Source organism: Rhopilema esculentum, chromosome 16 (assembly GCF_057945365.1).
Source record: "Rhopilema esculentum isolate cy_ngs chromosome 16, ASM5794536v1, whole genome shotgun sequence".
NCBI lineage: Eukaryota > Metazoa > Cnidaria > Scyphozoa > Rhizostomeae > Rhizostomatidae > Rhopilema > Rhopilema esculentum.
Window position 1 is genome coordinate 2,626,934 of NC_142830.1, and position 26,084 is coordinate 2,653,017.

Genomic DNA, 26,084 nt, shown 5'->3' on the forward strand with positions numbered 1-26,084 from the left:
TACCACTAAATAGATCCTTTCATAAAAAGAAAATTCTGTTTGTGGATATTTCCGGATAACACATCAAATTAACTACACGTTATGAAAGGTTTATCCAATTCCAATTTTATACTTTAGCATCTTCTTAATTTGTTCCAAATCTTTGACCTGTTTTGAAACTTGTGTTATTAAGAATTGCTCTTAAAAAGAGGGTACGTACATCATGTAGTATGGCCAACGTGGACGGATTGGAGGGGCAAGGCGAGCAGAACATGAAGAAATAGCCCTTGATAGAACCGACATAGTCCCCTTTCTCAGCGGATGTAGATATCATTTCATAATTTAGAAGTAGCCCCACCCCCTCTCACGGTTATAAGCAACCGCTTCCTATAAATATCGTTCCTGGTTGGTGTCATCGATTTTGCATCTCGCAATCTACATACCTTTCTTAAAAATGGACTTCAGATTTGAAATCTTGATGTCGTTTAGGATGTTTGGTCGTAAGTTACTTCAATGGTGTAATTCGCAACAACATGAGAATTCCAGTTCTGTAATCCATTTTTGGCAAATATGAAGATAAACAATTGCCCAAAAAGTTGTTTCATAAAAAAGCATCACAAGATCCTAAAGCCGAAAAGCTGATTTTATTAGTAAATCTTAAAAAATTAAATCTGCAACGAGAGAGGACTCCCTTCAGGGGAGTTTGTTTCCAGGCTCCGCCAAGGAGTACACATTTCACAACAACCATAGCAACAACATTATCGAGAAAATGGCCGCCGCAAAAGAGCCTGCTTTGCTAAACTCTTACGATTTAACAGGACTTCTTGCTCCTGAACAAGAAAGGAATGTTCCAAATCATTTAATAGATACAAGTAAGTTGATCGGAGGAACTTTTTGTGACTTTTTTTGCTGTAAAGATTTGGTGTAACACTGAACTCGGTCCGACGGGCTAACTGCTTTGCGCTTATCGCAATGGAAGTTCTCAAAATACTCTTAATCTAAAATAACTAATTGTCACAACTTCCTCTTTGCTCTGAAATGGTGCTATTCGTGTTTTATTTTAATTATATGATTTGTTGTATGACATTAGGTTTTGTTCTGTGTGTGAGTTAGTCTTATCTTTTTATCAAAATGACTAAAATGTCACTGTCAAGTGTAAAGTCGGGTTCAGTAAGTTTTTTTGGAATTGACAAAAATATCTCCATTTCAGAACATGTTCAAAAATATTCAAATACAAAAGGGCCTTGAAAAACAATGGAAAAGACAAATTTCTGACTTATTACTAATGACATAAACAAGCTATGTTTTCCCAAAATAATAGATGTTTAAGATGTGACAAACATTGTTTAATTCTAGATGCCAATGAAAATCGAAGGCAGGTCCATTAACTAGAAAAGACTAGCAATTGGTTGCAGGGGGAAGTGGGGCACCTATCTTTAATGGCCAGGTCTGGCCATAAGCGATTAATTTATTGACAATTGATGTCTTGAATGTTGTAAGCCAGACTGGAAACTTTGCTGCGCGCCCGCAATATATTGCCCGCGCACACATCTGCGCGCTTTTGCATATTGGCCGCGCAAAATCCCCTAGATCCCTAGACAATAGCATTTAACATTATTAACAATAAAAATAACTAAGGGTGCATGATTTCAGGTGCGCAGTCTCAAATTTTCAAAATAAACTTGCCCGCGCAAGAAGCAAAGTTTCCAGTCTGGGTTGTAAGTATTTGTTAAAGGCTTATAAGGGTTTGTGTTAATGCTTTGAAACCACAGCAATAAAAAAAATTTTTTTACAGTGATAAAAACAATGCTCGAAGTCTGACAGGCTGAATTTTGTCTTCTTCTTTTTTGTTTCAAATGAAAATGTTGGAATCTTTGAAAAGTTAAATATCATGATTGTTTCCTCAAATTGATTATTTTGCAGTTCTAACAGTTTCGCCTCTATTTCCAAGCCACACCAATGATTCTTTCTTCTGGTAGTTCCAAAATCTGCCTTTGGAAAAGTTTTTAGTCTTATACATGTACAAAGTGAAATATTTTTTCACTGAAACTATGTAGAGCTGAAGGGGAATTATTTCCTTGATTAGTTTAGCTGCTGAGAGAGCTCCTCCTTTAAGATTTCTCATACCTACTAAATTGTTATTATTTTCATTGTAATCTCATTATCTTGTATTCTGATTTTGTAGTTGTGGTTGGTTGTAGGTGATAGAATTTCTAAAATGAACAAAAATGGACATGAAAGATGTAAGGTCTAGTATTTGTCCCACAAACTATTTACATATGACAGCAAAGCTGTTTGCAAGGCTCTATTTGTTTGTCAATCCAATAGTCCCCATTTCTCAAGTATCTTAATTCTTAGAATATTTGAGAACTTAAGTTGCTTAGCAAAAATTGTTGCCTATGTAGTCACTCTACTAATAACACTTTTAAGTTGTGTGTACTCATTGTAGCTATATTTTTTTTAGAAATATTTGCCAAACTTGGACATAATGAATTACTGCACACCAGTCCAGCAACTATTGAATTCAATGGATTTGAAGTAGGAAAGGTTCAGTCCAAGTCTCTGGTATGTACTTTTTGATGAAATGTAAAAGTACTGATTTCAAAAGTATGCCCTAGCTGCTAGTCCTCTTCTGAAAGTACCTCAGCATTTAGACATATAATAATGAAATTAATCTGGCTAGATCAAATGCATATTTCTTATCTAAAAGACCATCGAACAAATTTTTAGATATCAAGAACCGAAGTTGTAGATTCAATTAATTAACTATTATTATATGCAAATACACAATTACTGGGATTTTGAAAAGCAAAATATCTGGCAAATGAATTTGAGCTTAGAATTTGTCTATTCATTTAAATAATTACAGAACATACATCCTACTATACTTAAAAAAATTTCTATACTATACTAAATGAACAATACCCAGTCCTGTTAGTATAAAGTGCCTCCACACATGCCTAAAACTGCAGAAGCATTCTTTTTATCACACAGGCAGCTCCATGTTTTGACTTACTATTATTTTTTTGTCTCTTTATTTTCTTGTTTATTTTCTTTAATCTTTTATTTCTTTTTTGTGCTTTATCTGGATAGCATTTCCAGGGGCTTTATAACTTTGTAAGGCCGGGTTTTCATTACTCTGTTTTCGTATATCATATTTCTCTGTTTTTCTCTTTCCATTTTCGTATTTTCTTGAATACATTACCCTGAGCCACTCCCTTTTGGTCAAAATGATAACGTGGGTGTTTCCATTACTCCATTTTTATCCGTTATCATATCCTTTGCTCTTTTTGCCGAGATTGAATGCTCTGTTTTCAAATGCCACTGTCTTCGCAGTTCCCAATAAAACGATGCATTTTCAAATGATTCTGCTTTTGAATGACTCTACTTTGAACAGCGTTTTTGAATAACTCCAGTTTGGTATCAGATGATTCCATTTTTGAGCGTATTAATGGAGTCCAAAATATAACATTCATTTGAATTGGTTCTCACACAAAAACAGATTAATGGTAACAGAGCCTAAAAGCTTTTTATGCTTTTTGTTAAATTATTTTTTTTTCAAGAAACTTCTTCTAAATTTTGTAAAAATTATTTGGTTGTATGAAAACCTCGAACGCTTTTTCAAACAGTGATACACCCCTTCAAATGCATACATGGCATTTAAACAGCCATCAGATCTTCATGAAATGGTAAGGTCTCCCATTTATGGATCACACAACTTTGCACACCATCACACGCCTAAACTTTTCAAGGCATGCAATTGCCAGCATGCCAACAAATTTCATATTACCAGGACTGAATACCATTGGGTTCAAAAAGCAATGACTACCTTTTGACCAATGCATAAAGTTCTTTTAATGAAAATATAAGAACAATGTAACTAATCTAGAACAACTAATTACAAATAGAATATACACTGAGACTGATGCTGATGTCGGGTAGTTTGCAGCATTGATGTATTTTAAAGCATTCTGTAGCACAAAAGAATTGAGGGTTGCTTCAAGCTTAGAATGTTGTAGAGCATTAAACATGGCAAACTTTTCAGGTGTTATTTTCATATCACCATTTTGAGTTCTGTTGGATTTCCACTCAAAACAGTTTTCCCATTCTGTTACAAATGTTGAAATGTTCAAAGGTATTCAACACTTGTTTTTTCTCTCCATGAGACCAAAATTTATGTGAAATATTCCCATATTTGAGGATCATCCTCATTGCCTGAAGTAAAAATGTGAATAATTTTGTAACAAGAAATAAAGAAAGCTTAACAAATCTGATCTTTCATCCAATGTAGAGAATAATAAATGCATCTGCAGAGAGACAAAGAATGCACATTGTTCCACCTACTTCACGAAACTTCAGAATTAAATACACCAAAGAGGTATATTATTCTCAGTTCTCATGGTAAAATTTTCAGTTTCTCTGTGTTAGATTTACTCTTGATTGATGGTAGTTTTCAGCATATCAACTTGTTTCACTCTTGGGGTCTTCTTAAATTTGATATGTCAGTGAAGGAATACTGTGACTTGCATGCTCTTACTCATATCAGACTAGAAATAAGATACTGGCATTTATTATTCTGATACTGGCAACAAGCATTTTAAGGAATACTTTAAAAGGTTGATAAACATGTCAACTTGACATTGATTACTGCAACTGTTAATATCTTAGCTTGTGTGCTCTTACTGTCTTTGTCTGAGCAACCTTACCTTATGTAAGCCCAGTTGTCATTGTGACCATGATGCATTTATTATTGGCAATTTTTATTTTGCCAACACAACCTCATTTATAAAAGAAATTATATCTCTGTTTAAGGACACTCTGGTACCAGGGCTGCATCTTGAAGTGAAAGTTCTTTTTAGAGGGTCAGAATACAAATATTATAAAGACTGTATTCGAATCCACAGCAAGGTAAATTTGCACTCATTATCATTATCAACCCAACATAAAAAACATACAGAGGTAGCAGATAGCACAGTGAATCACATATTTTTCTTCAAGTAGCTTTGTGCAATAGAATTTGATTTACTATTTACAGAGGGTTTCCCTTTGTTTTTCTTGTTTATTATATGGTGCTGAACCCAATGCTGAATTTGACTAGGGATCCAGTAAAATTATTTTGAGAAGAAACTTTTACTTGCTGACCACCTTAGAGCTAAAAAAATTTCCGAAGTCCTTTGTTGCTGAAATTTAAATTCTTATTATTGTCAACGATCAATGTACTTAAATCTGCAATTTCCTCCTTTTTACAAAATCAATATACCTCTACTTGTTCTTTTAAGGTGCATGTTTGTGCCTCTTTAAACACTGACTGATGTGCAATGAATGAAAGATTCTTGTTATCATATCTTTTTCTTCATTTTTAGGCCAAAGAAAATCTTATTGTACCACTTTATGCTTATCCAGTAATGAATATTGACGCCTTTCCAGACAACCTTCATTTCCCACCTACTCCAATCGGTCATCGGTAAGGCATCAAAGGCATATAGCTGCTTTGTGTTGATTTCATGAACTTTTCTCCCTTGATGTCTCTATATGCTGAAATAAAGAGACAAACATTTCAACCCCAGGAAATATTAAGATATCATCATTTGCTGTTTGAATTTTTTTGAATTATTAATTTCTAGTATCCCTCTTGTCTGAAAAGCTCATAGCAGAGAAATACTCCAAACAGAATTAATTTTCATTGTATCTCCTAATGCAATAAATGTGTGCTGCCTTTAGCTAGCTTATTGTTATATCATCAACGATATAATTTATTTTATATTCTAGGAGAACGAAATTAATACCTCTCCAATGCAATGTTCAGGTTGATTTTGAGTTCAGGATTTCTGTGATACAAAACCACTCTTCGTTTACTATAAACCCCATGTCAGGTAATTCATTCTTGTATACGTATTACCAAGAAGTATTTGAACTTAAAATTTAGCAATGAACAGTGAACACATCAATGCATTTTGAATGGGGGACCAATATATAGATCTAAGGGGCTCAGGGACGCTGGGTATATTAATACCATTTTTGCAAAGGCCCCTTTTGTCTTGGTCATACAATGCACCACAGATGGAAAGAGACTAATTAATGTAAGGAAAGTTATTTGATGAAGTACGGCTTATTTTGAATCTAGTCGCGTAAGTTTTGTTTTAAAATTTCTGTCAGATAAAGCTAAAGATTTTTGTTGACACGAGAAAGTAAAGTAGATCATGATGTACTGGAAGGAAGTAGGTTTTAAGTTTAAATATAGCTGTGTTTATGAATCATAAGATCTGGAAGTGTTTATATATGTTGTTTTGGGGGTATTGTGGCTAGCAGAACCCACTCATCTCACGAGAGAGTTAATTAAAGCTGCTGTTCACGTATGGCATTTCCTTGCGGAAACTTCCGCGATGATAATCATTTCCGCAGAAGAAGCATAATCTGCAATCTATAAAAGTAGGGAAACACATTGTCTGTTATAAATGTGGTTATGTATTCATGGACAGTATTTACCAATCAAGCATTTAATTGATTGAGAGATATTGTTGCGTCCTGCCCGAAACCAAGTCTTTGATCTGCCAAATCTTTAGCTAGAGTCTCTCCACAGTGAAATCTTGAAATGGTATCCTGACATAAAACCACAGTTCTGTAGATTTAAGTTATCTTAATTTTTAAAATCCTTTCAACGCTAATATAACCTTGGAATTCTTTCGATTCATCATTCTGTCAGAAATTTGCAGGATTTATAGTTAAGTTCGCTAACGTAAAGTTATTTTTATCACTTGACATAAGATTAATGTTTTCTTTATTGGAATTTGCTAGCATTCAAAACGTTAAATTTTTCCATATTTTGATTGTGTAATTACTCTAAGTAATTAATCTACTTTCTTTTGCCCAGGATTTATTTGTGGTGGCAACAAAGTAGACATCGAAATAGCTTTCACCCCAGAAGAATACTCTACAGCCCAGATGCAATTTCAAGTTTTGGTTTCTGAGTTTAACGCGAAACCATTGATATGCTCAGTTACCGGGACGTCTATTCCGGGATTGGCTAAAGAGTAAGTAATGTTCGTGTTATTGTACGAGAAAACTAGCAGGACCTTTGTAGCGAATCCTATTGGTCTAAATTGACATGTGACAATTATTGGGCGAGTGTGATTGATCAACGCTTGCACATGATAAAGATTAAGTCTTTAGTGGATGTGATTGACAGATGAAAATAAAACTATCAATCAAATTTCAATTCACTAAAAACAGGGACATTCTTTTAAACATATTTAGTGCTAAATCTAAAAAAGTCGTAGTAGTGAGAAGTCTCTGTTATGTTCAATTATTCCATTAATGAAAACCTAAGACTTGTTTAATGATATAATGGTAGCAAAATTTGTACCAAATTTGTACTTTCAAGAAATTTTTGTAGTGCAAGGTTCAATTACTCTAGGTTCATGCGTGGTATTTCTAGCATCTGTAAAATCATTTTATACTAAATTTCGAAGACTATCCAGCGATATACATTTGTTCCTTTCCTGTCTTTGGCAGAGTTGGCTGTACTAAATGAAGAATTTCTATTTCTAAAATCACATAACAATTTTAAAAAACTTGATAATGAGTGTCTTTCCTTAATGTATAGATTTATTGGCGAAGTTACATGACTTAATGTTGTGGCGAAATCACTGGCTGTGTGATTTCTTAAGAGTTGAAAAAACTTTTTAAATATTTGGAAAACTGCACCGATAGGAACTTAGATCAAATTTTGGGTATACACTGCAGAGAATATTGTGGAAATCTTAACGTGCTATATTTTGCAGGAACATTCTAAAGCAATTTTGAAATGAAGTTAAAAACCAAAATTTAATAGACCAGGTGCATAGATAAGACAAATATTTATTTTGTGTTACATTTCAGACAATTTCAGCAAACTATAGAAACTAACCCACCGCTCATGCCAAACACTATTGAAAGCGCTGTCGATCCGAGAGCGTTGAGTCCTTTAAACAGATCAAGAAACAGGAAAGCTGAACGAAAGAAGCCTGGTAACCAGTTTCAGAATCCATCAACGGTAAGGGAATTTTTATGAAATTTCATGGTACCAGGTGGTCATGAAAATGTTAATTCTATTTCTATTTCAGACATTTTGAGGCGTGAAAGAAACTTAAATTTGAAGTTTGTATGATAATTTATTCACGTTTTTAGGATTTTTGCACATCAGAAAATGCCTGTAAAATCACAATGAGTTTGAAGCACAACAACTCTAACGCCCTGTGAAAACTGGTTTCTCTGGAAATCAAATTTGAAATATTTTACCACTAGTCTCGAAAGCTTATTTGAAAGTTAATATTAACTGATCAGTAACTGAGTCTTCAATGCCGCTCAACTGGATCCGTGTAGAGCCAGATGGTTCTCATTTGTTGCGCTAAGCTTCATAATGTGATTTCAAAGTAGATCATACAAAGTATATTTCCTTGTGTAATTCTAGGAAATCATACAGGATGGCGTCAGGTTTCCCGCCAATTTAAACAACCCTGCAGCTGTCGCCAATGTACTAACTCAGAAAACTGGCAAACTCAAAGCAAAAGATCTTAGAGAAGGTACTTTGACATTTCATACCTAATTTCATCGTTACATCAGCAAATTTTCAACTCGAATTTTAACGAAAAAATTTCATGATCAGCAATTTTCCTTTCATATCTTGAATTTTTTACCAACCTTTCGGTTGCTCACAATTAGTACTGTCTTTGAAATTTTGGTTTTAACAGTTGTTTACTTTTCGTCTAGTTCCTTTGAAAAACATTTTCCTTTTCAATTACTCTTATCGTAAAGGCTTGATTTTAGAATAGCGAAAACAGGTACATTTTATTAATGAGAATATGCATAGTCTCGCCAAATGCTTTTTATGTGTATCCTTCGTTGCTTTTTGTGCTCATAAAATTATTAACATGTAATTATAAGGCATTGGTATGTTAAATTCAAATGAAAATGCCAACAAAGCTACTAGAAGATAAATAATAGGGTAATATCAAGTATTCAGCAAAATATTTTGAAATCTGTTTGCATCACAATAAGGCTTTGGTAGATAAACCAGAGTTTGTTGACACACCAGGAGTTCGCTTAAGCGTCAGAAACCCATTCCTAGTTACAGTTATGTAAAAATTTACCCGGTGAGTCCATTTTCACCTTAGGCCTATTTCTATCCACAACTCTGTATATAATTTCCTAGCTTAGAGTTTCCCTAGATGTTCTGATGTTTTACACTCAGGTGAAAAGCTAAAGTGTCAGGCGAGAAGCTTCAGTATGTTTTAAAATGTCTGCTCTTTTCAAAGCCATATTTGTATTGTACCAAAACTAGTTATTTAGCATATAATCTTTAAATGATCGCTGGAAGCATTCTCAGAATTATCACTTGTTTTATTACAGCCGTTAGGTTGCAGGAAAAAAGCTCAGTGACGACAAAGCAGATGAAGGTAGGCAATTTCTATGTCAACCCCTCGGCTCCCCCATGTTGCCCAAATAATGACTTTGTCAAGAATTGATACCCTTGCTGTATTCATATTATTTCAATACATCAGCTGCAAAGAAGATTTGACTTTTCATGATTATTTTATCGCAACTTTCCAAATCCAAGTGGTTTTAATAGCTATGTTTTATTGACTAGGAGGCAGTATTTGAGCATCTTGTGGGTCGGGCAATAGCGGAAGAGGAAAGAAATCAGATGAGATGGTAAGATATAATGTATGCATTGATGACTGATCAGCTTTAAACCCTCTTCTACGACAATCAAAATTTCTACTTGATCTGCTAACCATCACCATCCAAGCAGGGGCGTAGCTCCTGGTGTGTGCGTGTGTGTGTGTATAGGGGGTTGTCTCGACCCCTTTCCCTCCGCCAATATTTTCAAACAGTGGTAAAATTCGGACAAATACTCAAAAATAAAAATCTTAAGAGCACATATGAATAATATAACTATATTATTTATTTATATATATTTATATATTTTAATTGAAATAAGATACATTGCATTAACTATTTTATGTTTATCATTTAAATCTTTATTGATTGAATTTTTTAGAAATTTATGGAAAGCTGGAAATTAGGGCAACAATTTTTTGACTGATGAATAAAGAGGGCAATGGAACTTGTTTGTTTATTGATAAAACTTGTTTATTGTTTATTGTTAATTTGACTTTTATTTGCGAAAGCAACGTTATATTTATCACCTGGATATCATCATGTTTCCTTCCAACTGATAGTTTAATATAAGCTATTACTGCAACATTATCTAGCAACCAGTTATATGCTTTGTGATACTCGTGTTTTGTCCCAGCAATTTTTTAACATTACGTGGCAATCATTTTTCTTAATTTTGATGTTGTTCATGCGATTTTTCAGGTGTGTTAAGCTTGGGGATGATCCTTTATCAAGCCTAGGACAAGAAAAAGTAATCAACGATCGAGAAAAGGCTGTTGCTGAGTACCATGTATGTCAATTTATTTCAAATATTTATTTTCCAATCACAAGTGCTAAGAATTAGTTTAATCAAATCGTAATTCTAGTGCAACACAACTTAAGCAGAACATTGAAAAACATTTGCATTTGCTCAACAGCACTATCAGGAGACTTTGCTTTTGATTCTTTAGCCTGCCTTTTTTAATCAGAAATTCACTCCCACCCATTTTCTTTTCAGTTCCAGCAGCAGAGTCTAGACAGAATATCCACTATCAAAATCAATGTTTCATGAATATTATATGTTTGTAATGTACAAATTGAACTGTAAACATGTTTTTGACGTGCAAAAATGTTGCCAAAAAAGCTGTTTCTTCAAGCTGTAATATAATCTTCAAGATTAAAATTCCTTCTTAATTGATACATTTAAATTGAGTTTCCTAAGACAGGTGTATTTTTTTAGCTTTTTTGAAGTACTTGCCTTCAGCTCATGCATTGAAATACAATAACGACACTGCTTCGTCAATTTTTAACAGATCCAGCGTGGAGACCCGCAGATGGAACAGGAATTCAACAGATCAGTGACGCTGGTCTCTGTTTCAAGAATCCACAGACAGGCTTTGGAGGTAGCCTCACATGCAACTTTAAACTACCATTACACGCGTCTTTTCAAAATTCACACATATGCTTATTTAAGATATGGACCTAAGAGAATATTTGACGTATGTATGTTTGTATAATTCGCCACACTAAAAGCATTTACAAGTTATAAAAGTTAAAAGAATATAATACAATAATTTACATTAAAACCAAAAGCTAAACACCCCTAGTTTCAGTGGCAGGGATAGCATTAAAAAGTCTAGCTGACCTTATTTCGATAATGGTCTCATTAGAGGTGCTGGTTTATCAGGAAAACCAAGAATCGTAATTTCTGAGGATTAAGTCATTTTGACCACGGTATCAAAAACCAGTAAGCAATCTCTCAAAAGAGGAATACAAATTGTTAATGCCACCCAGTTGTTCTCTATCATTACACATCCAGACAACACAATTAATACCCAATGTATAAAAGTGCATTCTTTTTAAATGACTTTGATCTCGACTTCTTGAAGTTCTATTGCTTCTGAAACTAGCACTGGTTTTCCATTTAGTATGCCAATGATGAACCATCATTTGACATTTATGCCAACGACATCTGGAGTAAGAGACATTCGACACTGGGCAAATTTGTTCAGGCCGCAAGAAAGGTGTGTCTTCCTGCTTTTGTTATCGTTGATGGATCATTTTACAGATGCCAGGTTTTGACTTTAGTTGGGTGATTCAAAACTCAGCAAAACTTTCATAAACACATTTTTTGAAATCATCTTTTGTTCTTAAATTTAAGAATCAAATTGATGTAACTTGGCTTTATATATTTGTGCATTTAGTTTGGTACCTACAGTCTTGGATAGAGCTTTTGAGACGAACCCCAAGACACGTGCCAGGTAGTATGCATGTAATGTCGATCATTTATCCCCGTTTCCCCTTCGAAGTTGGGATGTACACCCTTTAATAACAGAGATATTAACATTGAGCTGAGGGGAGGGGGTGAAAAGTCTCAACATGGTCTGTTCAAGATTGTAGGCCTGTCTGGCCCCTAACCTTTTCTTTTCCAATTTAGTTCCATTTTATTTAATTCCATAGGTTATGGTTCGGGAGCGAGTTCAAAAGCGTATACATGGGCTCGATGGATATGTCAGTGATTGGAGAAGGGGGAAATTTTCCGTAGATCATGCACGTATGTGAATTACTTTGAATTTTTGAAATTATTCCGTCCTTCTTCATTGTAGCGATGGAGGATAATATGGTTTTATTTAAGTGAAGCTTTTACATGATATTTATGTATTTATTCAAAATGTAACAAATTGCATCGCCAAGCATTTATTTGTAAAGACTAAAGATCAACTATCAGAATAATAAAGAATTCAGAGTTTCAAGACTGACTTGTGAAATTGCAGTGCTTCTTTCTATTGCTGAGCATCCTTGAATGCGTGGTAATCAGCTGTGCATAGGTAGTTTTAGTCTTTGAAGTGCAATCAATTAAAATCCATGCTCTCTTTAATTATTGATGTCTTGATATCTTCTGAAGCTATTTTCACCTATCATTCATCACCAAATTGAGCATAACAGGCTCAAGAGAACTTTAAATGGCATGAGCATAAGGCTTCATTGGAATCCCCGCCACGTGAGGGGTGAAACGACAATAGTTGGTGGTCAGAACAAAACAAATCAGGCGCTTTTGCTTTTCTATTGGTTCATTTCGGTCCCACAACTGGGCATCAAACTTAGCCATATTTTGTTCACCACCCTCGTTTTTTACAGTGATGGGTGTTTGATCTTTCAAATCTATGTATAAATATGCCATGGCTTTTCAAAGGAATCTTTGCGATAGAATTTTGGCAATTTCAGGTAACTGGAATGAGTTAGATGAAGAACAACAGATTATCAATAGAATGTCCACTGCCATTAACCCAACAAACGTAAAGATCTTTTCATTTCCCGAGTATAAAGATCCGAAAAAGAAAGATGATATGGTAAGCACTCAAATAGATAAATGCGTTAAATGTTACTTGTAAACTGCTTTACTGACTTAAATGAGTGCTATGGCAAAAAGTCAAGGCTTTTTGAGGCCATAATACACTGGAAGTCGATGGGAATTAAGGATTTAGATTTTGTCTCCATAAATATTTGGCTAAACTTCTTTGATGAACCTATGCTCCATCACGGATTTTCTTGCAATAAAGTAATTTTAAGCTAAAGATATTTCCAAGATATTAAAAGAATAATTTATTGTGCCTTTTTCTATAAATAAGTTTTCAACCGACTTTTACGAAATTTTTGACAATTTTTATGTTTCTGTCATTTCGCTTCCATTTTTAGGCTGTTGATGCTCTTGGGACGGTTTCAATAACAACAACGGAAGTAAACATAGAAACAAAAGTTCGCTTCTTTGATTTAAAGGTACTGATGGATTCTTTCGAAAATTAACATTAAATATCTTGGAAAATATATGCCATAGAGACGATTAAAAGGATGAATAAACAAAGTTGATGTTGATTTAATTCTGTTTTGATTGTTATATGCGAATTCTGTTAAAAAATATAAGACAGTTAAATGAACTTAAAAGTTAATGTGTACTGAAAACTTATTGTTCACATGATGCTTTTCAAATTATAACCTTCTCATTTAGCTTAGTTTTCAATTGACGAGCTGAATTTCGCAGTTTTTGGCAGTTTTTTGAGATAACTGCTGAAATTTTTCATTTTTATGCTAAACTATCTATCTCATAAACCTGCTATCATACAAACCTCTCTTGCTTTATCCTGATAATCAAAATTTCACTTAGTTAATGTTCAAAATAAAATTGGAAATCACCATTGCTAACCTTCTTACTTTAAAAACACTTTCAGGTGCCTTCACAGTACAAGGTTCTTGGGTACACAGTCCAGAGTGTGCCTACATCGATATACATCCCAAAGAATTTAGCCAGACCGTTGCGAGATAGCTCGGGTGAAGCAAAATCGGTAAAATTTAGGCTCAAGCTTATTTATATTTTGGCAATTTGTTATATTTCGAGTGTTTTTAGTTTCAATCTTTTTGTGCCAAAATTTTCTAAGATATACTGTGTTCATCTGTTTTAAATTCATTTGGCTTGCGACAAGGATATTTTTTTCTCAAGTTCCTGGTGACATCAACTTTTCTAGCTTGGATGAAATGAGGCTATAATAGGCTCAGCCTATTAGCCCTTTGAAGTAAGTAAATAGTTTGAATGATTCCCTATACCAACAGAGAATGCCTTCAGAACTTTATCGTATTGGCTTATGTCTAGTTATGCATTTAGAACTATGACACTTCATAAATAAATACTACTTCTTTGATTCTTTAATGTCGTATCTAGCCAAACCTGCTGTTGGTTTCTTATTCTGAACAATTTTGAACTCCTTCGGACTATAGTTATAATTAAAAGCAATGGTCGTAAAATGTTCTTCCTAGAGGTCATGTTTGAAGGATTCAAATTTTTATTGGCGCAAGGAAGAAAGAACTTTGTTTTATCAAAGAATCTTCTTTGTTCTACAGGACACTTTTAGTGAGAAATTTGGGGACAAGGAAACCAGTAGCAATGTTTTGGAAGATGTGATTTTAGAACAGGAGGATGGAAAGAGCTCAAAAATGCAGTCAACGGCTCCTGATCGTCTGGGTATAAGTGCATTCGCCGCTACCAACGACGTCACTGTCGAAGAGTTTCATCTTGAAGCACCCTCTGTCTTATTCAAAGAAAGAGAATACCCTCCTCTCCATATATTTGTAAGTGAAATTCAATTTTTTAATTTTATATAATATTATACTATTTTATATTCTATAATAATACAGCAATACATTGTATATCATTACATATTTTATGATTACATATAATTATATTATTATATTATTAATTTGTTCCTATTGCGTTATGTTATTACACATTTCATTATGTTATTACATATCATATTATTTGATCACATTTTGTTACCTTTTATTTTTATTCCAAGCTATGTTATAAAGTATCATATAATGTCATAATTTTTTTATTTAAGATTATGATAAAATAGACTAGAAATGGATTGAGATTAGATTTCAAATATCATATTATGACATAGTCTCTTAACCGTGCTATTTCGATTAAATTGTGCTATATATTTCGTAATGGCCAATTGTTTTTTGTAGAATCCTGAGCCAGGGCTGTTACTGCATGCGCCTTTATTGCGCTATACGGAAGCCAACGACAAAAACAGATTATTACCTGTTCCAACTGGAACTGATAACCGATCCACGATCAAATTACACAAAGAGGTAAAAAATCACCATGTTGTCATAGAAGTTATCTTGCACTTTGTTCAGTAAGTTATCTATAGCACAGCCTATACCTGTGTATTTCGCAGAACATTTTGCAATTTTTTCACGATGGCAATTTTTATTGCAAGGGTATGTCTACTTGCCTCTCCCAACCTCTCCATTCTATACAAAGGTATATAAGTGGCCACTGGTTTTTTCGTTGCTTTTCAAAATCAGAAGTGGCAAAATAGCTTTTTGTCGCAATTGTTTAAGGACCATTAATGCCGATAAATATATCAGACATGCCTGTTTTTTCAAAAACTCTCCGCAAGAAGCACATTACCAAACTCCAGCAGCATTTCCCTTATCTCCAACTAAACCTCTTCTTGCTAGTCCATTTCTACGCTCAGTTGTCTCAGATAAACAATCAGCGTTGATGGGAATTTCGTTTCTTCATAGGATGTGATAAGTGGTGCGATGACGTGGAAACGCTTGCCTCTTCAAGGGCTGGTCACGTTGAATAATACTCCGTCTATGTCTGCTGTCTATGTACCGCGATGGTTAGCGAACTTTAATTATGTATATAAAACCTCTTTCCTGCGCTATCAGTATATATCTTGATTTTCTGCTTCATTGAATGAATTCCAGCAATTCAGCCTTATTCCACATTCTAGTTTTTGTATTATCTGGTAGTGGTACCTATACCACTATCTTCGTGGTATTGATATCTATCGGTTCGACCTGTTCTGCAGTGTTTATTATCCACAGAGCTGTGATCAGAGGTGCGATGGATGAGAAGCTCAGCCCCCCAATATTCAGAGAGATTTTGGCTCCCCCTTTAGCAAGCCAATATGAGTTTGGTTGTTGGGATTCCTTTCTTGGCAATGTATACTCAACCTTGATAAAACGTAAATGAGCTATTTCTATAAGCTGTTTAGAGTCGGTGAATAGTTTAATAAATGACTTCATATTCACACCAGGGAACTTGTAACACAAACACAAGTGTATAAGTTGCGAGCGTGGGTGTGGTCTTGGGCGTGGCTTCTAGAAGTTCCCTACAGTACAGCCACCCTTTCCTTACTCTTTAAGACTGCACCCCTGCATATTTGTTTGTCGATATCTGCAAAAAGATTACAGCAATTAAACTTAAACTCCAAGTATTGTCCCGTCTTTTCGAAGGCTATGACGAAAACTGAAATTTATCTGGCTTTTCAATTTCATTTGGTTTGTATCGCACAAATTTCCGTTTTAAGGTCTGATCCGTTTAATGATAATCTGATGCCGTTGATGACGCCAGATTTGTTAAAGGAGCTCCCAGAAGAAGACGCCTCTATTGAAGAAGAGTAAGTAACAGTAAATACTAATTTCGTTTTGTTTCAGAGCTCTTTAGTATTGAGTTTATACTTTATACATTTGTACATTTTGTATCCCATATTTTATTGAAGCTCAGTGTTCTAACTAAGAACCGTTCCGATCTACACAGTAAATATTTGCATTGTATTTTATACTTTCAGGTTTTTTATAAAGACTATTTGGAATGCAAAATATAGTACCGTTTGATGTGTAAAACAGGCTGGTTAAAAGTTTCACATTTACCTCTTTGTCTTAACAGCTTCGAACACTTAATTACCGAATTACCGACTGGTTAACTGGAACTTCCACAATATATGTGGTTTTTATTATATGGCCTATAGTATATAACATATGTATACGTAGCAAGGCTTAGAAGAGAAAGACTTTTAAAAAGTTTGTCGTCTCGCTCGCTTGGCTATACATTTACAAATAAATTCAATGTTGAACTTTAAATCTCATCGTCAGGAAAGCTCTCTTAAGTTCCTTAGAATGCTAAGCTACATTATCATCTATTCTAGACGTCTGTTTTGTTTTTGATATTTCATGTCCTTCTTGAATAATTGTTTTTCTAACCTATATCTCCATAAACTGAGCACTGTCGTGGAATTTATCGATAATACTTGGTGAGCTATATAGCAGCTTCGACTGATAAGAAATTTCCACAAAATTGTTGCTGTGGTTTACAAATTGATCAACCAGTAATTCAAGAATTCCAATGCGTACTTAACTGGGCAAAATTTTCCAACTTTTCAGGAAATCATGGTTAAAAATGGTTTTTCATTTCTAGCGAAGTCTTAATAGGTTTAAAACATATGCACTCATGCTTTTGCCGCTAAGAAATCGCTCCTTCAGCATCCCTATTCATTTGTGTACATCTTCGCATTATCGAAATTAGAATTTGACTTTTGATTTTAATCTTACCATTGGAAAAAGACTGTGTATTCTCTGTAAAAACAATGTAATGAAAACTGTAAAAGGGAGTTCTCAAAATAATAAATCTTTATTTCCCTATTTCCATGCATACTGTGATGTTTAGCATATGTTGTTACCTTTCCCTCTTTCTTCGAAACACGTGAATTTACAATACTAACTACTAACTTATCATTTAGTCTTATCTCGTGTGCTTCGTCTTCTCATGTGCTACTTTCTATAACTTTTCTTCCTCTTCTTCTTCTCTGTCTCTTCTCCTGTTCTACCTCTTCTTCTTATCTGTCTCTTCTCCTGTTCTAACATTTTTCCTCTCCTCCTGCTCTACCTACTCTTTTTCTTCTCCTGTTCTACCTCTTCTTCTTCTCTGTCCCTTCTCCTGTTCTACCTCTTCTTCTTCTCTGTCCCTTCTCCTGTTCTACCTCTTCTTCTTCTCTGTCTCCTATCCATTTGTAACTTGTCTTCTTCTCTGTTTCCTCTCCTGTTCTACCTCTTCTTCTTCTCTGTCCCTTCTCCTGTTCTACCTACTCCTTCTCTTCTCCTGTTCTACCTCTTCTTCTTCTCTGTCTCCTATCCATTTGTAACTTGTCTTCTTCTCTGTCTCCTCTCCTGTTCTACCTCTTCTCCTTCTGTCTCTTCTCCTGTTCTACCTACTCCTTCTCTTCTCCTGTTCTACCTCTTCTTCTTCTCTGTCTCCTATCCATTTGTAACTTGTCTTCTTCTCTGTCTCCTCTCCTGTTCTACCTCTTCTCCTTCTGTCTCTTCTCCTGTTCTACCTACTCCTTCTCTTCTCCTGTTCTACCTCTTCTTCTTCTCTGTCTCCTATCCATTTGTAACTTGTCTTCTTCTCTGTCTCCTCTCCTGTTCTACCTCTTCTCCTTCTGTCTCTTCTCCTGTTCTACCTACTCCTTCTCTTCTCCTGTTCTACCTCTTCTTCTTCTCTATCTCCTATCCATTTGTAACTTGTCTTCTTCTCTGTCTCCTCTCCTGTTCTACCTCTTCTCCTTCTGTCTCTTCTCCTGTTCTACCTACTCCTTCTCTTCTCCTGTTCTACCTCTTCTTCTTCTCTGTCTCCTATCCATTTGTAACTTGTCTTCTTCTCTGTCTCCTCTCCTGTTCTACCTCTTCTCCTTCTGTCTCTTCTCCTGTTCTACCTACTCCTTCTCTTCTCCTGTTCTACCTCTTCTTCTTCTCTGTCTCCTATCCATTTGTAACTTGTCTTCTTCTCTGTCTCCTCTCCTGTTCTACCTCTTCTCCTTCTGTCTCTTCTCCTGTTCTACCTCTTCTTCTTCTCTATCTCCTATCCATTTGTAACTTGTCTTCTTCTCTGTTTCCTCTCCTGTTCTACCTCTTCTTCTCCTTCTGTCTCTTCTCCTGTTCTACCTACTCCTTCTCTTCTCCTGTTCTACCTCTTCTTCTTCTCTGTCTCCTATCCATTTGTAACTTGTCTTCTTCTCTGTCTCCTCTCCTGTTCTACCTCTTCTCCTTCTGTCTCTTCTCCTGTTCTACCTCTTCTTCTTCTCTGTCTCCTATCCATTTGTAACTTGTCTTCTTCTCTGTCTCCTCTCCTGTTCTACCTCTTCTCCTTCTGTCTCTTCTCCTGTTCTACCTCTTCTTCTTCTCTATCTCCTATCCATTTGTAACTTGTCTTCTTCTCTGTTTCCTCTCCTGTTCTACCTCTTCTTCTTCTCTGTCCCTTCTCCTGTTCTACCTACTCCTTCTCTTCTCCTGTTCTACCTCTTCTTCTTCTCTGTCTCCTATCCATTTGTAACTTGTCTTCTTCTCTGTCTCCTCTCCTGTTCTACCTCTTCTCCTTCTGTCTCTTCTCCTGTTCTACCTACTCCTTCTCTTCTCCTGTTCTACCTCTTCTTCTTCTCTGTCTCCTATCCATTTGTAACTTGTCTTCTTCTCTGTCTCCTCTCCTGTTCTACCTCTTCTCCTTCTGTCTCTTCTCCTGTTCTACCTACTCCTTCTCTTCTCCTGTTCTACCTCTTCTTCTTCTCTGTCTCCTATCCATTTGTAACTTGTCTTCTTCTCTGTCTCCTCTCCTGTTCTACCTCTTCTCCTTCTGTCTCTTCTCCTGTTCTACCTACTCCTTCTCTTCTCCTGTTCTACCTCTTCTTCTTCTCTGTCTCCTATCCATTTGTAACTTGTCTTCTTCTCTGTCTCCTCTCCTGTTCTACCTCTTCTCCTTCTGTCTCTTCTCCTGTTCTACCTACTCCTTCTCTTCTCCTGTTCTACCTCTTCTTCTTCTCTGTCTCCTATCCATTTGTAACTTGTCTTCTTCTCTGTCTCCTCTCCTGTTCTACCTCTTCTCCTTCTGTCTCTTCTCCTGTTCTACCTACTCCTTCTCTTCTCCTGTTCTACCTCTTCTTCTTCTCTGTCTCCTATCCATTTGTAACTTGTCTTCTTCTCTGTCTCCTCTCCTGTTCTACCTCTTCTTCTTCTCTGTCCCTTCTCCTGTTCTACCTACTCCTTCTCTTCTCCTGTTCTACCTCTTCTTCTTCTCTGTCTCCTATCCATTTGTAACTTGTCTTCTTCTCTGTCTCCTCTCCTGTTCTACCTCTTCTCCTTCTGTCTCTTCTCCTGTTCTACCTACTCCTTCTCTTCTCCTGTTCTACCTCTTCTTCTTCTCTGTCTCCTATCCATTTGTAACTTGTCTTCTTCTCTGTCTCCTCTCCTGTTCTACCTCTTCTCCTTCTGTCTCTTCTCCTGTTCTACCTACTCCTTCTCTTCTCCTGTTCTACCTCTTCTTCTTCTCTGTCTCCTATCCATTTGTAACTTGTCTTCTTCTCTGTCTCCTCTCCTGTTCTACCTCTTCTCCTTCTGTCTCTCCTCCTGCTCTACCTACTCTTTTTCTTCTCCTGTTCTACCTCTTCTCCTTCTGTCTCTTCTCCTGTTCTACCTACTCCTTCTCTTCTCCTGTTCTACCTCTTCTTCTTCTCTATCTCCTATCCATTTGTAACTTGTCTTCTTCTCTGTTTCCTCTCCTGTTCTACCTCTTCTTCTTCTCTGTCCCTTCTCCTGTTCTACCTCTTCCTCTTTTCTGTCTATTCTTCAGCTCTATCTCTTCTTCTTGCTGTCTATCATCCATACAGCTCTATGTTTATTTTCCTTGTTTTTTCATAGTGATGAAGAGTCAGAAGAACCGACAATCATTCCATCCATGGACATGGTGCATGCGCAGTTTACTATACCAAACCAAACAGCTACTGAAGGCCATGGAACAAGGTAACCCGTGTTTTGTACTGAATTAGTGCTCTATGATTAGCTGAATTCATGCCGTATGGCTAGCTGAAATACCCTTTTTAGTGTTTATGTGATTATTTTCTTCGATTTATTTTTTTATTTGATTTGATTTGATTTGATTTGATTTGATTTGATTCGATTCGATTCGATTCGATTCGATTTGATTTTGATTTGATTTGAAATGATTTGATTTGATTTGATTTGATTTGATTTGATTTTGATTTTGATTTTGATTTTGATTTTGATTTTCTTTAATATTCAAACTCCACACAATCAACATGATCAAAATAGAGAAAACAAAACAATACACCCTGGGTACCAGAGCCTCAGTAAAAGAGATTACCCACTCTTTCACCGACAAACTTGCTCATTGTGGCTCTTGCACCCAGAGTAAACACAATACAAATAGATGTATTGATGAGAACCAAGATGACGATATGTTAATTTTTGCTAAATGAAATCACTTTGTTTTTGATGATTGTATCAAATTAAGCTTCATTCAGGCATTCACACAGCATTTTGCAAGTGCGGTTTTCATTTCTTTGTCAACAAATATCTCGAGGTAGAGTCTCAGATGTTTAATGGTAGAATGTTCTAGTGTTTCTCTCCCCCTCGCCTCCCCTCCCTCCCCTCCCTCCCCCGACCCCCCAAATAGACCCTTAACCAAAACTTAAGGTATGTATTTTTTAATATACAGTCCTTTTTAATATCCCATTAATTGTGAAGCGAATTAAGAAAATAGATTGGCAATATTTTAGTTCCGTAAGAGAATTTCTACAACCACAACCGTTCGACTTAAAGCATTAATTTTTATCAATTTCGTGTGTTATCATTCTGGAAAAAATAGCCTTTCCATGAACTGAGAGGCGAACGCCATCCTCTTTCTACTTCTTCTTGTTTTTAATGGCTGTTTTCAGCCATTGGAGGTCATACTCGCTGCTGTTGACCTGAGGATTTGCACATAAATTTTTCATGTCAACCGTTGTCAATTGAAATGTAAATGTTTTATGTTTTGTGTGTTATATCTCTCGGTGAAACTTTCTAATTTTCCGTGGAAATTTTAACAGCTATTTTAAGTTGGAGTCACCATGACTGGGCGTTCAAGTTATTTCTTTTTACTTACGAATTCATATTTGCCTGACTTCCATTGTTTCCTTCTAAATTAATTTTTATCATTCATTCTTTTCCTGTTCTTTATTTTGATCAATCTAACCGACTGACTTAACTATATTTCCTCAACTCTCTATTTCTCTTGATCTCTTTACTCCTTTGACGAATTGGCAAATAACTTTATTTCATTCCAAAATGTGTTTGATTTCAGAAGCTTTAATTAACTGAGTTCTTTTGGTCCGAAGTATTAAGTTAGTTTTGCGTTTTTATTATTAATATAGACTGCAAAATCTAGACTGATCCCCAATTTTTCAAAAGCAAAATTTCTCTCTTTTTTGAAACATTTCACATCATGTCAACTACCACTTCAAGTTCTTCCATCGTTTTTGTGAACAATAGATTTCAATCACTGTATAACAAGAACACGTGAGCGAAGATCCCATATAATCTTTATCGAGCTTTTGTTTTTGTTAGAGCTTTTAGTTTGCATACTCCATACTCCTAACAGAAACTTATGTCGAAATTTTTCCTTTGTCACAATACGCATAAGATACTGTTTTGCGCCACGCCTACCACTTTAAGTACACACAGTCTGTCGGATTTACCTATTAAAAACGGTTTGCATTTATGAATTTATTAAACATGGGCTGAACTGCAAGCCGATCTAATTATGGATCAAGATCTGTTTTCTTAGTTGTCAGTAACGTATTTCAGCATCCTTGAAACTATCTGATGGAGATAAATTGAAAGTTTGGTCACATAAGAGACTGAAACAAAAGACCTTTGTATCTGAAGGCCGTGATCCTAGCCACTGCGACTGCATACTATTTTTTAGACTTCTCCCATGTGTTACTGTATATTTTTCACCATTCAGTACTGTAGCCTAAATTTTAGTTTAAATTTCGCCTTGTTCTAAACACTTTGATTTGACAATCCTCTCTTATTAATGGATGGTTTCCTTGATTTTTTTGCATCATCATTCAACTTTACTTTTGAGAATCTGCAAACATTCTCGTAAAGTCTGAATCTAAGAAACAAATTCATACATTCTGGAGAGGGAACTAGTAACTCGAAATTTATAAAAAAATTTCAATGACTTTTTACTTGGCCGTCTTATTCTCATTTTGTAATCTTAAATCGGCCTATTTTTGCTACTATAAGAGTCCAACAGTTTTCTCTTAAATATTACGTTTTTCATGTTTGGTTGGGTCGATTCTTTCCATAAATGGTGCATGAATGCTTCGATCATAAATCTTTTGACGTTGGCTCGCAGCGATTTTTGTGTCCTTTAATCTGCGTCTTTTTTTCGACACTTTCTGCCGCGTCCAAGTGATTGCAGCTGCTTTTTTCTGAAAGAATCCCATTATTAGCTTCGTTATTCAGCTAGATGTCCATTCATGCCCTCAATCATCCCTCGTGATTGGCTCGGTTTCCCCTGTAAGCAGAATTTGGAAATCTCCTAGTTGTGAAATTTCGCTTGCCTAGGCAGGATTATGCTAGCAATTCTGTCTCATTAGATAAGCATTTTACCACCTGTCCTATGCCACATGGTTGACACGCATATCAAACATTTTTACAGAAAATAAAATTGATGCATTCATCTAAATATGAATGAATTCTCTTTGAATCTGTGTCGCTAGCTGTTCCATATTTTCAGGTTAGGCTAAAGAGCCTACGGGATAACGAATTTCACATATTTTGACATCATAAGAAGGGCCTCGATCGTGTTTTGTTATGATTTTAACAGCTTACAGTGCCTTGAAACACCGTGCAATTGTCCCTGTATTTTGATATTTTTCATTTATTCCCCCAAATAATACTACTTCCGCCCCATTTCCCCCAAGAACAGTGTTGATAGTTTAGATAAATATCAAATAAGCCACATAAAAAACAAAAATCTTTTATGTAGTTGTATTGAAAGCAAACACTGTTTCCAGGATGAGAAGGAAATGACTTCTTCGCTCTTGAAAACCAGCGCTAGTGCTCTAAGAATGTTGGCAGGGATTGTTTGTATCCCTTCAGGTCATTTGAGGATATTTTTATTAAGATACTTGTATTTTCTATAAACTGTAGATTTCAAATAAGGAATATGTCGTTACTCCCTTGGAGGAGATGGAAGCATTCTAGCCTTATCCTGAAAGTTCGGTGTACTTGAAATCGTAACATTCTGTTTTGCCTTATTTCAGCGTTTGTCTTGTTTGTGTGATTTTATACTTGCAGAACTAGTTCCAGGGCCCGCGTCACGAATTTGAAAATAGGGGGCCAAGGCTTCTTTCCCCTTTTACTGCAGCTTTAAAACTACTTGCTTCGCAAAAAAGTGAGGGGCCATGGTCATTCCCCCCCCCCCCCCGGCGGGCCCTGAGTTGTTTGTATGTGGTCATCATGAGAAAAACCTTCCAGTATGCTGGTTTATGTCCAAAAAGAAGAATATGCAGAGTTATTTGTGTTATTGTGAATGGTCTATGCAAATATGAAGCATTGATTGTATTCAATTATTGTTAGTTTTGTGCTTTGTGTAACTGACTTATTTCTGCAATGGGCTTCAACATCGTTTTTTGACATTTCAGCGAGTTATTGTCGGGACGGTTGCCAGCGACGAACAACCCAATCGGGAAGTTAGGTCCTGTATCAAGGTAAATATTTTCATACATGTAAATGTTACTTATTATGATCTTGCATTTTTCCAAGGGCGAAGCATGTATTTTCTAATTGAGAGAAGGGGGCAATGGTGGCTTAGTGGATCCTGGAGAATCTCAGCTTAGTGACTGACAATATTGGATCTTACAAGATTATTAGAAGCCTCAGGCCCTCGTGCATCCCCCCCAAGTGGCTGTGCCCGTGATTTAATACCAAGTTTTAACACCTCTGAACAAAAGTGCTGAAATCTGCTTACTTTGTATCGTAGAACAACAAAGCAGAAAGAGCTGGACAAGTTCGTGCAGGATAAGAAAGACAGGCTTGGACAAAGAATTAGAATAAACACAGAAAGCCTGAAGTCGTATTTGCGACTTGAGCCAAATTATAAAGACAAAAATGCTTAATATGGATAAGGTCCGTCTCTTTTGTAATGGTTTATGTATTTCTGCAGCATTTTCAATCAATCATCCAAATTATTTGTATATAACGCAGTCAGTTGAGCATTGTAATTGTTGTTATTTCAACGAGACCTTTCTAGTTGTGGTTCTATAAGCAGAATTATATCTTTCTGGTTGAGATACAATTTTGGTACAAGTTACACTTTCTAAAAAAATGACGAACTACATTTACCTGCTTTCTGGTTGCTTTAGCACAGAAATAGTGTATTATCATATCCATTTAGCCATTTGTCTCATTTCGCAATTTGATGCCAAATGACTCTGTTCTGCCAAACTGAAGTGTACCTTTTACTTGGTTTTAAATAATTTGTAGATTCCACATTACTACTAGCTGCTACTAAAGCAGCCAGCTCAAATTTGTAGATCCTTTAGGTAAATGCTAGTGAGACTCCGTGTTCCTTAACCATCCAGCAAAAGAATGTGTGTTAGGGTTAGGATATGGGCTTTTTTGGAGAGAAAGAGCTAGGTTTCCAAAAGTAAGTATAGAAAATTTGCATACCAGACATAATCGAGGATGAAACTTCAACCTGACACTATAGAGATTTAAGGCAACATCCCAGCAACAATACGATAGGTTTGTGCATTGAAATTGAAATTAAACCAGCTGCTGCTTTCTTAAAGAACGTAAAAAAGGTAAGCATCAGTCTGACAAATTTGTCCCAAATTGTGCCCTTTTCCTAAAGATAGGAAGGGCCAGCATCGTCTCTTTATAGATCTCTAGTAGAATAGGTTGCTATTTTACCTCGTGTAAGGACGCTTTGCTTTATAACATATGCAAAAATGTTAAGAATTTAACGCCTCCTATGTTCCACGAGAAAGGCAGCTATGATTGCTAGAAGAAAGTGCTCCTAGTTCTCGGATAAAGCTGAATCTATATGGACGAAATGGGCGAAAACATGTTGCATATGGCTCCAAATGTGTGTGACCCATCGCTTGAGGTTTTATAAAACATAAATACCTTTTACGTTGGCAATCTTTATTGCCGTTCTATCATTTATACTAAAATTGAGATTTTCCTGCAAGACCATCAGAAATTTATTGATAAAAATGACGATGTTGGGTGATTAAACATGTAGAAACCTGGAGGCCTGAAGCTTTAGAAACAGA

At 35.7% G+C, this 26,084-nt stretch overlaps 1 protein-coding gene across 1 annotated transcript; it reads left to right on the forward strand.

Annotated features, from left to right (window-relative positions):
- The first annotated feature begins 719 nt into the window (after positions 1-719).
- LOC135681878 (cilia- and flagella-associated protein 221) lies at positions 720-25,028 on the forward strand. Its single transcript, XM_065196512.2, has 25 exons — positions 720-851; positions 2,444-2,544; positions 4,271-4,357; positions 4,792-4,887; positions 5,343-5,443; positions 5,749-5,852; positions 6,851-7,010; positions 7,858-8,011; positions 8,429-8,540; positions 9,367-9,413; positions 9,605-9,669; positions 10,339-10,426; positions 10,929-11,018; positions 11,544-11,639; positions 12,076-12,169; positions 12,841-12,965; positions 13,312-13,392; positions 13,842-13,955; positions 14,509-14,736; positions 15,136-15,261; positions 15,703-15,803; positions 16,497-16,586; positions 20,653-20,754; positions 24,450-24,515; positions 24,788-25,028. The coding sequence occupies exons 1-25, from the start codon at positions 749-751 to the stop codon at positions 24,921-24,923; spliced, it is 2,667 nt and encodes an 888-aa protein (XP_065052584.2). The 5' UTR covers positions 720-748; the 3' UTR covers positions 24,924-25,028.
- The last annotated feature ends 1,056 nt before the right edge of the window (positions 25,029-26,084 follow it).